Genomic DNA, 14960 nt, shown 5'->3' on the forward strand with positions numbered 1-14960 from the left:
AGGGCATCTACCTTTTATGGGTGTGTCATGTCTTGTGACGAGGGAAAAGCATGTTTCTCCAAATGTCACCAGGAATACCTCTTGACTTGAAGCAGCTTCAGAAAATACTGGCAGGTGTTCATTTTCATGACAAACCTTTGCAATAATAGCTGGAAAACAAACACAGTTTAAGCAGATTAGCAACAGATTTCCTCCGTAATGATATATCCTCATTTCTTCACTGTGGGTCTTTTTTCTGAGGATCTCAGAGTACGTAAAAAGGTAGCTAAATACCTGTTCCCATTTTGCATGTGGGAAGACTTCAGTTGCAGGGCCAACAGATTTTTCCAAAGCAAGCAGAAAGGCTGAAAACAAAGTTCCCAATCCAGTGGCATGAGTACTTCTCCATGTGGCCTCTGTAGTGACCCAAACTTGCACTCCTTTTCCCATGTTCCCGGTCCCTGCTGCCTGATTCCCACACACCATGTGTGACTCCAGTCAGAAGCCCTTTTCCACACCAGGCTGGGCACTTTTTCAACAAGTCAAATGGCCACGCTGAGAGGGGAGCTTCAGGAAGTGGGATGCGATGCCTGAGCAACACTCTTCAGCTCGGCAGTGTTACCAGCAGAGATTTATAATTCAAAGTTTCCTATGCAAATCTCATTTACAATACTAAATTGTCAGGTTTTATTAGGCTGGTGCAGAGGTAATTAAATTTGCTTGTTAACTGATAGACTCCTCTCTATCGAAAGGCGGCAGCTGAGAGCTGTGGCCACAGTTTCATATTTTCTCCAAATACAGTTCCTGATTTGGACTGACAAATTCTTTACCAAATCCTGACTCCAGGTCAGATTTAGAAAACATGAACAAACACAAAATCCGAGTTGTTCAGAGCTGATTTAGCTCACTGTCACATCCCAGGAGGTGCTGGGCTCACACACATGATCTAGCTCTTATGCATCGCTGAGCTCAGTAATAGACGACGAAGTTTTCAGAGAAAAGGTTTGTAAAAGAAAGGGTAAGTTGAGAGAAAGGCTGTGCACATGGCCAGGCACACAATAGAGAGTGGACCTAAGCTAAAGCCCGATGTTAGATAGATGTCCTGTCTCCCCTGCATGCATCTGAGAGACATGACTGTACTCTCCATCCTTCCTCCCCTTGCCTCTTACTGCTGCCAAATCACCACCTCGTGGGATGCTGACCAGTTTGCTCTCCTCATTGATATTTATGTCTTTAAGGTCCGTTTTGAAGGATTGTCTGGCAACGTTCAGTTTAACGAGAAGGGACGGAGGACCAACTACACCCTCCATGTGATTGAGATGAAACATGATGGAATCAGAAAGGTAAAGTAGAGAGTAACCTGAGATCCTCTGTCAGGCACCAGCCTGGTCTTTGAGTTATGGTGTGTCTAGGTCTCAACAGACGTTTCTGTTCATGGAAGCTTGCATGTCGAGTCACCACGACTGCATTCCCAGCTCTCTGCATGAGCAAAGCCAAGCACTAGGGAGAACTCGTGGTATATTACTAAAAAAATACAACATATGGAAGGGGTTATCAAGAGCAACAAGGCCATCTCAGCTGTGGGGCAGGGATTTCCAAGATACTCAAAGCTTGGTTCACTCAGTCTTGCTGTTGGCAGGGCACATTGGCTCACGCCCCACTACATGACTGTCTGGTTTTGCTCTCCCACTTTTCTTTTCCAAGGATGAGCCAAGGCAGAGCCAGGCAGAAGCTGTCTGCCCTAATCAGTGTAGGTGAACCCTTGGTGTTGACCTATTTCTTCTCTCCTTGAAGTGGCAAGAGCTTTAGCACTAACCATGTCCTGCTAACTATACACATTTGTGCTGTTCTGGAGTCTTGATCCCTTTCTATATCCCAGGCACTTTGAAAAATCTGGCCTTGTTCAGGGGTGCCGAGCCCTTGAAACACAAACCCTTTTGAAAATCTGACTCCATGTGCTTATGTCCCACTTTAGATACTACCTATCTGAAGAACAAAGTATAACTCAGTTATTCCGTCGATAAAGGAGAGCTACTATTTTGGAATGGGGCATTCACTGGAATCCCTCTGCATGCCCTCAATCCCGCCAAAAGTAATATACTTGTTTGAAACTAAGAAAAACTGCAAATAGTGAAAGTTCCACCTTAGAGCCCCTACTCCCAATTCATACTTACACCTGAGAGAAGCCAATGTGAGATCAGAGCCCACCACAGCCAAGCGTAAAAAGGCACATTTCTCATGGAGAAACAAAAGAAGTGTCATTTTGAAGACATACAAAGTGGTCTTCTTCCGCTATGTGGTATTGAAAAGAGGACAAATACAGTATTATGTCCAGTTTTGGGGGTCTGAACTTCAAGAAGTTGGCAATCTGGAGAGAGTTTAGAGGAGAGGAAACAGAATGGCTAAATGTCTTGATTTTGCTGTGTATTTACAGACAGAAATTATATTTGTTTGGAAGACATGTACATTGTTGCCACAATGTATATTGTATCTTAGATCCACTGGTTAAAGGTGCAAAACAAACATACGTGTCTCCATTTATGTTGCCTTAGGGCAGAGCTTTGGAAGCTCTTTCCTCGCTCTCCTTTCTTTTTGTCTGTGCAATGAAGAGAGATGAGAAGCCTGTGTAGATTTTTTTCTCCTGAGCTGTTATGATCTCTAATCTGCCATCAGCAGGCTCCTGGTCATGCCCTGTGTTAATACCCTTTCCCATTTACTGTGTTCACATGAACACATTTACATGTGTTCACATGAACAGAGCTCAGGCAACTTCATACCTACATGAGGTGATGGAAAACCTTTTATGAAATCAAGCCCTCAAAATGGAAAATCTCAACAATGATCTTCCTAGTGATATTTGGTGGCACACTGCTCTACCTGCAAGATGTGACAGATCAGCCCAAGTCCCTGATTATTAATAAGCACAACTTAACATTAGAGTTCTTCCTATTACAACTGTTCAGTTTATTCATTACCCCAAACTTGCTGACATTGGCCAGGGTTGGGTTTTTTCCTCACTTGATTTTTTTGTCCTCTTGTCTTAAGATGTCCTAAGAGTCAGTCCTGTGTTCATGCAGGCTTTCAGTTGCAGGATAGCATTTTATCACCGTGTACCATGTGGACATGCAGCAAACATGCTTACCGTTAGAAAAATACTCGAAGTCACACAGGGGAATTGTGAACTCTGGGTGTAGGGATGAGGCAGGGAATGGCAATAATCCCATGGTATCGTGTGCCAAATGTTTTCATGTGCATACGAGCACTCTGCTACTGTAGCATATCAATGCATATTTTCAGGCTGGAGGCATGGTGGGATGGGGGAGTTCCTGGTCCCCCTGGCAAAAGACATCAAGAATCAGGAGAGGAGATCTCTGGTTGGGTGTGAACATTCAGAGCGAGCTCACCCTGCTTGGATGACTCTGTTACTGTATCTTGATTACTATTACAAAGAGATATCAGTGAGATATCCCGGGTTTGTATTTGGCAGATTGGTTATTGGAATGAAGATGAGAAGTTGGTTCCAGCAGCCATAGATACTCAAAGCGGCAATGAGTCTACAAGCCTCCAGAACAGGACTTACATAGTCACAACTATCCTAGTAAGTGCTGTGACTTCTATCCCATCTCTCCCTCTCCCCCATATCCCTGATGTGCAGACTCCCTCTTCCCCCTCGTGTGCCCTCCTTCGTACTATATCATGTTTATAATAGCAATAACAATAATAATGACAATAACAGCACTTACTCTTTCCTGCCGGGTCCATAAAGATATCTGAGAATTGCTGTGGCTAATTAAATAGGTATTAAAGAGCTCTCATGCTTAAGTGTAGAAAATACAAAAGATTATGACAAAATAGTAGAGACATCAGCATAGGTAAATTAGGAACATTGTATCTGTGCTTTGTATTTAGCCCACAGAATGGGGGCTGTAATTTGGGGAAGGATAAGCTGTATTGTGCAGAGAGGCTGAATCATAGCTTTAAAAACAAATCTCCACTATAATCATGGAGGAATAATAGGTACCCCATAATGTATGGTATCATGTATTGTGTCATTCTATACGCTTACCCTGCAGAAACATGAAATTTTACTAACTTGTTTGTTGAATGCTTACTGTGAGTCTACAGAGAAGACACAATACCCAAACCGAGATAAACATCTTAAGGCTCTCCCCTGTCCAGCAGATTTGATTCTGCCTGTGCCCACACAGGCAGACATGGCTTTAAAAATTCACAGCTCAGATGCACTAAATATCCCTTGCAGAACTGCACCGAAAGGTTTGTTGCCCAAATTCCCCCAGCTACTCCATTCCCCTCAGGTCCCCCATTGCAGAAGCTGCACACAGATTCTGCATGAATAAATAGAAAATGCCACAATAAAAATCACACTTTGGACTGTGCCCTTTGGTGCAGGAACACAAAGCTAGAGCTTTGCCAGGGGACCAGAAGCTGCACACTGGCCTCTAGTCTGAGCCCCTGATGTGCATGTCTAGAATGTGGAGCTTGGCTCAATATTGGTCTTCTCTGTGTCAGGAAGACCCATATGTGATGCTCAAGAAGAATGCCAACCAGTTTGAAGGCAATGAGAGGTATGAAGGCTACTGTGTGGAGCTTGCTGCTGAGATCGCGAAGCATGTTGGCTACCACTACAGGCTGGAGATTGTCAGAGATGGGAAGTACGGAGCCCGGGACCCCGACACCAAAACGTGGAACGGCATGGTGGGAGAACTCGTTTATGGGGTGAGTTTCCAACCTCATCCATTGTCTTTAGCTCTTAGTACTTGGGAACATATTCAAGCCCTAGAGTAAAAAGGAGCCCTGCCTTCTGGCAGCCTGAGCTGTCTTGAGGACTGCAGCTCTCATAATGCAAATAATCAGCTCAAGTAAAACATTTTAATTTAGGGAGAGACAGCACATTTTGTGCCTATGGAAACATCAAAATGTTTCCTTTCAACAGTTCCAGGATTCTTTTTCTTTCCTTTTTTGGAAGAACAAGTATTGAAAGGTCAAACTTTCCCATGGGTAGAATCTCCAAATTTTACTCTATGTTATATTTGCATGATAATGGCAGGATGAAAGAAGGATAAGATTTCAAACACTCAGCATATGACTGGTGAACAGTAGGACTAGACTACTTGCTGTCTAGCCATTCATTTCCATCATCTCAGATATACACCCAAGTGACTAGCAGCAGGACAAGAGGAAATGGCCTCAAGTTGTGCCAGGGGAGGTTTAGGCTGGATATTAGAAAAAATTTCTTACTGAGAGAGTGGTGAAGCATTGGAACAGGCTGCCCAGGGAAGTGGTGGAGTCACCATCACTGGAGGTGTTCAAGGAATGTGTAGACATGGCACTGCAGGACATGGTTTAGTGGCCATGGTGGTGTTGGGTTGATGGTTGGACTTGATGATCTTACAGGTCTTTTCCAACCTTAATGATTCTGTGAAACACCCTACACTTCTAAACCTCGTTCACTCTGGTAGTTCACAATCTGTGGTGTTTAGGTCATCCTTCAGAGGGGTGTAATTTTCCCTTGTAGGGAAAGGGGAAATCAGTGCAGGGAGAATCAGCGACCAAGTCTCTGTGTCACTGTGTTGAAGCGGGGGTTGATCTGTCTCCTGCTGGTAGCTCCACGGTATATACCGACAGCCATTTCAATGCATTTCCCCTTCCATTTTCAAGACGGATTGTAAAATAAGTGGATAGTGCGCGTCAGTGTCACTGGAACATTTTTCCTCTTCTGCATCAGTTATGCAATCAAAAAGCAGTTCCTGATGGAAGTAAACATCCTGGCAGCCTTTTTCAGGCAATTGGCCTTTCCTTGCCTCTTTTGATGTCTGGATGATAAAGTTCTTTTAGCAATAATCATCTGCATCAGACTGTGACATCAGTGGATAAATCAGACAAGAAGAGCTAGGTGGCTGCAAAAAGAAAATGCTGTGATTTCAAAACAGAACTGGTAATCAGTAGTGATAAAATGGAAATAATCCACCAATATTATGGGCTACTGCTTTTTAACATTTCTCTTGAAGTTGCTTTTGTCTGATTTTTTCTGAGATAGTGGGGGTAAACAGACGTCAAAGGAACATAAGCTGGAGTTAGTAGATATATTTTATCCCCAGAATGCAAATATCTTTTCTGTCTCTCCTTTTCAGAGGGCGGATGTGGCTGTGGCACCATTAACCATCACTCTGGTTCGAGAAGAAGTTATAGACTTTTCCAAACCGTTCATGAGCTTAGGTATCTCTATCATGATAAAAAAACCTCAGAAGTCCAAACCAGGAGTTTTTTCCTTTCTGGATCCTTTGGCTTATGAGATATGGATGTGCATTGTTTTTGCCTACATTGGAGTGAGCGTTGTTCTCTTCCTGGTGAGTCGCTTCAGCCCTTATGAGTGGCACACTGAGGAATTCGAGGAAGGGCGGGACCAGCCAGCCAATGACCAGACAAATGAGTTTGGGATATTCAACAGCCTCTGGTTCTCCCTAGGAGCTTTCATGCAGCAAGGATGTGATATTTCTCCAAGGTGGGTTGCCTTCCCCAATAACCCTTCTTCCAGTTCATGTGGTTTAATCTTTCTGCATGCTTTGGAGCTGAACAGGTTCTTCACTGACCTCCCTTCCTGAACCATAGTGTAGTTTTGTGAATCAGTTACAGATTCAGGAAGTATCCAAGGGTTCATAGGTCTCACAGCTGTGAACTTGGGACCTCAAACTTGAAACCATAAAAATACCATTCTAAATTTACCCTGGTGAGTTCTTTTGAGGGAATTTAGAGAAATGCAAGCAAGATTTTCTAAAGCCACCCAATTTCAATCAATTTTTGTCAGTCATTTATTTTGTTGCTGTTAGAAACAAGATCATTCTAGCATTATAGGCAAGCTATAAAATTCTGGTAGAGTAGGGAAAAATAATGCAATAGGTGCCCAATGAAAAGTTACATGTTCTGTGCCAAAGATTATGGAGCACAATGAGCGACTTTAAGTATTATTGGCCTTTAGAAAGGTCAGAGAAGTACTGAGTTTTCCTTCTTGGTTCCCATTTCAGTCAATAGTTCTGCTGCCTGAAAGTTCAGTAGGACCCAAAGTCCAAAGGGTTCCTTAAAGGGACTTTTTGGTGAATGACTCTTGTGATTGCTTTTAGATAATTTTTCTTGGAAAAGCTGGCACAATATAAGGTGGCTGAAAAAGTGCATTAAATGCAGAAGTTGTAAATCTGTGATAGAGACACAAGCAGAGACTTATTTGTAAATAATGTCTGGAAATACCTCCTTCTTTTTTGAAAGCTATATTTGCACAAGTCTTATTACAGAGATTTTGCCTACTGCAGGAGCCCATGACACACATATCTTCTGAACGCCTTGCTCATAGAAAGTCATTCAAAAAGAAAAGAAAAAGAATTAAAAGCATAGGAACCAAATAGCTGCAAGTGGGGCTCTGATAGATTTTCTTATTTATTTGCACAATTTATATGTCTGGTAGGTAATGCCTGTAATAACTGAGGAATTTTTCTTGTAATATGTGTATATTCACATGAGACGGGATCAGAGGTGAGCCAGGGATAAGGTTTTAGACACCTCCAGTGTTTTGTGTCCAGCGCAGATGTACTTAGGGTTTGTGAGGCTGAAAAAGGGTTAACGAGCTCTGGCTTGGGATGTGGATCGTATGTACCCATCAATCCCAGGAGGTCTGCTCTGGATGTTGGTTGGAGGGAGAACATGTGGACAGGTCAAGCACCAAAGCTGCTAGATGCTGCAGAATGCTGCTGTTGTTCACCCTCTGCGCAGCCCGGAGAGGCACGCTTGTCTCAGTTTAGGCTAAGAACATTTTTGGCCAGGTTTGACTCAAACCAGAGGTACTGCCAGTCACGAGAATGAATTTACAGGCAATATATGCATTTTCTGCATTTGCATGCCATGGTGACACCTGAAGTGATGCTCCGACAAAAAGAGACAGCAAAGAGTCCTTTTGTTTTCTTTTTTCTCCATCCTTCCTTTTTGGGGCTTTGTTTCCCTTCTCTTTGAAGGAAATTTCAGCAGAGATAGGTGTCTTGTGGGTGAACACAGTAGGCAGAAGTTAATTTCCCGCATGCTGGGATGGCATCAAAGCTCAGGGGACGAGAAGGAGGTACAACTCCATCAGCAAGCGGAGGTAACTCTGCAGCTCAGCACGGCTTCCGCGGGATGGCGGGGGGAGGCCAGGCACCGGCTTGTTGGCTATTGGATGCCAATTTGTCCAAATATTAATGAGCTTGAGATAGCGGGGAAATAGGAGCCTGCAGGGCACTTTGATAGTGACAGCTTTTATGAATACGTTTTATCATCTCATCATCGATTAGTAGGAGTCCAGCCGGAGCATTCAGAAAGTCTTCGCAGCAGAGGGAATTTCAACTTTATCGCTGTCTTGTAACACAGCCCCGTGCATTAGGATCAGGTTATTGCCATTTTCATTCTCATTGTTGTTCTTGTCATCATTATTCTTATTTAGGAAAGAGAATGCCTTCCTCTGGGGACATTTCAATAGCCAGTTTGTGTTCCAAGGAGGAGCGTGGAGAGGTGAAAAGCCGAGACTTTGCAGAATAGCAAATTTGGAAACATCTTTAATAAAAAGTGTCAGGGGAAGATCAGTGGTTTTGATCCAAATAACAAGATTTGCTCTAGCTAAACAACATGCTTTGAATCACCATTTCAAAGTGTTGGTTTTTTGCTTTGAAATGGGAAATTAGAATGATTCTGTCATTGTTATTTTAGTGTTGTTAATTTGATCATCCTGATAATGAAAATTACTATTTCATTGAAATCGATATTTTCCCATGGAGCAGAAGAGCACTTTCTGACTACAAATATTTGCAAGAAGAGAAAATTTGGAAAACCAAATATGGGCTTTATTATAACTCCCAGTGCTCTGAGTACAGCTCTTTGTGGTGGTTGCAAGTGGAGGGGGACATTTCTGTGAAATGTGAAACCAAGGAGGATGCAGAAGAGTGAGAATTTCCGTAGGATGTTGTTGTACAGAAAGGCTCTGAGCGCGCTCTGTATTTCACATGTATTTTTCACAAGAACCTAGTGCGGGATTTCTGTGACACATCACTTAGAAATGAATGCTTGGTAGAATGACATTGTGGGCAGGTGGGGATCTGCTCTATTCCAATATATTTCCTATATGGTTGCTTCTAAACTTATCACTACAATCTCTCAGCATCTCCTCAGTAATGTATTAACTAACATAAATAGCTTCTGTTATACATCTGTTCTGTCATTCTCTACCCAGCAGAAAGGAGCAAGTGCAGGGGTGTATTTTGTTTTTGTAGAGGTTTTGGTTTGTTTATTTCAGTTTTGTTTTGGGAAGGAGTAGGGGAAATTTGTCTGGAGGTTTGTGTTTTTCCAGAGCATGTTTGTTTTAAGTGCATATGCCACTACGTATTTATCATAAAAAAAAAAGTAAGATCAAATCCGCAGACACATCACTCAGCACAGCGGGTGGTGAGGGTTGCAGTAACTCTTTGCGCCTGTAAATGTGCGTTCCTCAGTCTCAGACCAGTCCCCAGGGAACTTCGGTCCCCCACAGAGACAAAAAAATTGCTTTTGAAGGAAAGTGGTGTCCTTTTTAAGGACAGACCTACTAACCAGATCTTTAGTCAGGTTTTTAAGTATGCTGGTCACAACCTACCAGGCACTTTAAAGGTAGACTGAATTTGATGACCTGTGGATGGCCAAGACAGAGCGTAGCTGGGAGTTACGTGCTCATAGCCTCTTCTCCTGAGGAGTGAGGTTGCCGGGCATGAGATCGACTGATGTCCTTGAAGCCTTCAAGTCTGAGCATAGACAGGATGAGTGTGACAAAGGCCAGACAGTAACCAGTTGTGTAGAGTCCCAGCCGGAGCCGGTGGCAGGCTGTGTAGTGCCTTTGGATGCTGCTACACGAGCATGAGCAAGGAATCCATCCTTCCTAAGCCATAAATGGAATTACACAACTGTAGGTACATAGCTTCAACCAAAGGAGGCTGTGAGCTCTTGGACATTTCCCACTGGAGTGTGCTGTCCCCCTTCTGTACCATCACTGACCAGTGGCCCCACTGGATGTGGTTTGGTCATTACCACGTGGACTAATTTGTCCTGGTTGATGTGAGATGGTCCCTGTCGTTGCCCTTAAAGTCTGTGCTTTCAGAGTACTGGCTGAAACACAGCAGAATGAGGGAGAAACAATGTTTTGGAGTTGCAAGTAGTTTCGTGTACATAGTGAAGGGCAGAAATCAGTGAGGTCTGAAACGGGCCATAAAACATCAGGCTTTGCAAAGTGCCACCTTAACTTCAGAAAACAGTCATGAAATTGCAAAAGCACTCATTAAATGTGAAATGCAGACCCAGAAGGGAGACTCTCAGAGCAGGCATCAGAGGTAATAAATACCCCGCAGCCAATAGCGAGAGCCTGCAGCAAGAGAGATGCGAAGTAAATATGACTCACATCATACCATTTTTTAGAAATGTAATTTGATAAATTGTCTTCAGAACTTAAAATAACCTCAGTGTGTAGCAGCTGTGGAGAGTGGGACCTTGCTAACATCCAGCACGTTGCTGCCCTTACTTGCTCAGGACGGACCTGAGAAGGAGACTGGTGGGACGTCTGGGCTTTCTGACCTCAGCAGCAAAACAAGGCATCTGAATTTTTCATCTGCCCCATCGTTTTCTGCAAAATAAATTATTTGGTAGTTGTGAAAAAGATAAAAAAGCAGGGAGCAAAATATGTATTTTTGTTGTCAGCTTCCCATCTTGATCTTCTAATTTTTGTTATCTCAAAATGCATTGCTTCGTAGGGTTTGAGCCCAAAAGAGACTTCCTATATGTTGGAGACTATTAAATTTAATCCAGTTACTTTTCCTGTGACTCAGAAAACTTATGTTTGAATAAAACTAAATACATTTGGCTAAAATATATCTTCCAGAAAGTCATTTATTCTTCCTGTGAAGATACTGTGAGATAGAATATACCATGAGATAGAATATACACAGTTTCTCTCAGCTGCGTGACTATAGGAGTCTTGTTCCCACTGGAGTTTGACAGGAGGATAACTATCACACAGTATCACCCAGTAAATACAGCCATCCTTTGTGCCCTGCTAGAGAAAAATTAAACAGAAATCTCCAAAAATAAACCCAACTTCATGGGGGATCTCTTTATACTGTGTTGCAGAAACAAAACACGTGTATTTTGGATTCAGCTCAAAACGTACCATGTGTAGAAGGGAAATGTATAGTTGTATAATGACACGATAGGGTATCATGTCACAATACCTGGACAATACAGCTTGAAATTGCTCATTATTATCTGCATGATTGAGAACAGAGCTGGAGATGACCTGGTCAGCCCACGCTGGAGGTGAAATGATGAATGAAGCTTTCATCACAGCCTACGTCTGGGAGAGAGCCAGACTTGAGAGGGGACATTTCGAGAGCATCAGCAGGGATGCATAAGCAGGAAGAGATTCTGTGCTGGTCTGTGCAAGGTGTCGTAGGGGAGCACTGCTGGGAGATGGTTGGGCCGTGACTGTGGCTGTTTATTGCGTGCAAAGAGACATGGTGCAAGATGTGATCCACCCTTCAGCTGGTTTGGCATAAAGACTTAGATGGGTTTTAACTTGCCTGCAGAGTCCAGACCTGGAGCCAGTGCAGGGTGCGGTGGCACGTGCAAGCAGTGACCCCCCGGCTGGGGAGGAGTGTGCTGCTTAGAGAGGTTTGCTCGCAGAGATGATGAATGAATGCACTCTGGGGTGGGAAGGAGAGATATAAATGCTGGCTGCTATCCAGTCAATAGACACAATCTATTATTTATAGGCATCTTGTGGACATCGTTATTTGTTTTCAGTGACATGGAAACAGTGCGCTCTGACTGATCTATATAGTGTGTAGCTGGGCTTGTATTACACTGCATTCCTTTGCAGGCTTCCTGTGGCACTCAATCATAGTGGTTTGTCTGTGGAAGAACAAGTACGGTATTTATTAGATACCTGTAATTAATGCTGAACAATTTATTCTGCTCTTTTTCCAGTTTATTTACATTTCTTTTTAGATCAATTGAAAAAAATCACAGGAGACTTCAGCCATAGAGCTGGTGGAAATAACAGCAAAATTGCTCCACAAGTTGTTGAGGTTTTTTTTCCTAAACTAGCCTCTAGAGAATTTGAAAAATAGCAGCACTTTTAAATTTCATCAAGATGTTCCTAGTACTGAAAGATTTTATCCAGTTTTAGACAAGATCTAAATCAGAAATTGGTTAGGACAAAAATTTTCTTTTTTTTAGTGAGAGGTTCTATTTGAGTTGTTTCAAGGGAATTATTTCTGTTCTGTCCTTTGTTAACTTATATTTGCAGGGTACTTACTTATTTTGCTAAAGATTTAGAATTAGGGAAATTAGAACCAGCTGCATTTAGCAATTAGAAGGATTTTAATTCCTTCCTGAAATGAAAGCTGAGCCTCCGTGTTTATTTGACGACTCTTCTTGATTTCAGTAGGTGTCTTCTCTGACACTCCAAGCATCTGCCTGTCTTTTTGTCCTGATGCACAGTTCTGGTGCCATCCTTGCAGTACCCGTTATAACCTTAAACCTTAACTTGTCCTGGAGAGTCACTGGAGAGCTGTGCAAGCTCTCCCAAGGCACGAGTCCCGTAAGCAACGAGAAAAGATTCGTGCTTTCTTTTTTTCCCTCGCGCTGTTTGCAGAGGAAGGTCTGGGGGTGATGGAGTTGGAGCTCGCTGGCAGCGCTTGCTAAAGCCTCTCTGGGGACATGGAAGACAGTGTGCTTGCTCCTGCAGACGGGGTTGCTGACGGCCAGTTGGATTCACTGTGCAGTCTCGAGGCAAAGGGCGTATTTTTGCAATGAAGGAAGCAGCAGTTTGTCGTTTCCCTGGGGAGCGCGTGCAACCCGCAACTCACACCAGGGCTGCCCTGGGGGGCAAGGTGGCCAAACCAGCCTGGGAGAAGCATCCCTGCTACTCCTGCTCCGATGTGGGGTGAACCCGGGAGGTGTGGAGGCTTGCTTGTCCATGGGGACAAAGCTCAGGACCATTTGGTTTTGGCAGTTTGCTTGAACTGGTGAGCTGAGGTTGGTCTTTATGAATAAAAGTAAAAAATTAGGACTTCAACTTCTGGAAAAGTCTTCTTTCCTTTTAAAAGTGTACCAAATGATTTTGCAATTATCCCGACCTGGCGGAGTTAATTATGTCCAGAGAGAGTGAATTCAGGTCACAGGGTAACAGCAGTACTTGCAAATCACCAGGAACTGATGACCACACTTATTTCTGAAACACACTTAACCAGGGAAGGTGACTCACCAGAGGAGCAGCTTGACAAATTGCACAATATCTAACTAAACTGTCCCCTTTGGAGCTTGTGCACTTCCATGGCAACCAAAATGTGGCAGCCAGGGGAAAATGGAAATTCTTTTAAAACCGTCATCCTTGCTATCCTTTTTTTCATTTGGAAGAATGCTGAAGGATACAAAGGACTCAGAGGAAGGAAATATCTAACTGAGAGAATACTGTTGGGAAAATGTAATTTTCTCTGTAAAGGAAAAATTAATATTTAGGATTTCCACACTCTGCATCTGAAAATTTCTAAATGCTGTAGAGGTAATGAATGTTTCCTCCACTGATCTGTGAGCCACTTCCTCGGGATGGTTTCCCCATCAGGCATATCTAGTCACTCTTCCACAGCTCTGACTTCAGGCCTTTACCATTGAGGTTGCCGGGGCACAGCAAGAAATTTGCTGAAAGTCCTCCCACAGAGTGACAGATTTACTAATCGTTCTACCAGCTGTGTTTAAAATAAGAAGTCAACACTTGATCCAAAACCAGATTTACTAAGCTAAAATATGTATTTGCAATCTCTTCACGACTAAATAAATGTTTCTCTCATTTTTGATTGAAAACAAAGTTAAAAAATTCAGGGGCAAAAGTGCATTGCCTAGTTTTTTAATCTATTGGGAAGTTTTATTAGGAAATCTGTGATGTGGAAATGGCATATGTAGCTTGTGTTCCTAGTGCTGTGCACTGACTCAGGACCATGAGTGGCACTAGGATTTATAGGGGTGCCTAAGATGTATAGTTTTCTCCATGACTCCGGCAGGAGACCCTCTGAGGCTTCAGGGACTCCCTATTATGTTGTACTCCAACTTGCCAATTTTCAATCAGTGAGAGGAACACACTTTCCTCTTTCATTTTCTTCCCTCTTGATAACCTGTTAGCCCCAAGCAGTTGGCTCAGCTGGGGTTTGACATCCTCCGAGCTGCAGTCAGGACTGCACATGGTTGTGTCTTCCTAATAGCTAGGTCGATTGCCAAGTGTTTTTGTCAAAGAATAAGGGTTGTGAAGAGCTGAATGACCTCCATCTCCCTGAAGTGGTGTCCTCTGCAAGGCTGCCTGTCACACACTGCTTTAATGTTGGCACTCCAAAAAAATATTGTAGCTAAGATGGGAAACCCTGAGCATGTTTTCACAGGGAAGCCCTGCTTAAATAAATCTTCCATATGCTGTACATCACTTTTATCAGCACTAAGATAGCATGTGCACACTGGATACACAGTCGAATGAGAACTGAACTTCTCAATTCAAATAGTTCTGGCTCACAACACACAGAGCATCCACAGCTGCTCTTTGCTGGTTTAAACCCCAGAGCTGGCCAAAACCTCATGGCTTTCCACTGGGAGGCTCAGAGTACTTCTCTTATTCCACTGGAGTTTGGGATTTATTGTACTATTCTGCTTTTGTCCCAGATTTCATCCCAACTACTTGTCCTGGAAACTGGGGAGCCACCATACTCCCTTTTCACAAGAAGTTGAGGAATGCATACATACAGTGTGCAATGTCCATTGTAACACCCCAAAACAGTGAGCAGGCAAAGGCAAATTTATTGAAATATGACAGGTGCTAGGTTGTTCATGGTGAAAGGCTTGATGAAGCTGAGTAATTGGGAAAAGCAAAATGCAGGTCGTGC

General features: G+C 43.2%; 1 protein-coding gene across 5 annotated transcripts in view; it reads left to right on the top strand.

Moving 5' to 3' along the window:
• Positions 1-14960, top strand: part of GRIA1 (glutamate ionotropic receptor AMPA type subunit 1) — a 126632-nt gene that overhangs the window by 84927 nt on the left and 26745 nt on the right. For all 5 annotated transcript variants that reach the window (XM_059825310.1, XM_059825306.1, XM_059825307.1 and 2 more), the window contains 4 exons: positions 1218-1322; positions 3467-3577; positions 4510-4716; positions 6132-6502. In XM_059825310.1, the coding sequence (XP_059681293.1) occupies positions 1218-1322; positions 3467-3577; positions 4510-4716; positions 6132-6502 (794 nt within the window). The remainder of the gene's footprint in view (positions 1-1217; positions 1323-3466; positions 3578-4509; positions 4717-6131; positions 6503-14960) is intronic.

This window comes from Gavia stellata, chromosome 16 (assembly GCF_030936135.1).
Source record: "Gavia stellata isolate bGavSte3 chromosome 16, bGavSte3.hap2, whole genome shotgun sequence".
Taxonomy (NCBI): Eukaryota; Metazoa; Chordata; class Aves; order Gaviiformes; family Gaviidae; genus Gavia; species Gavia stellata.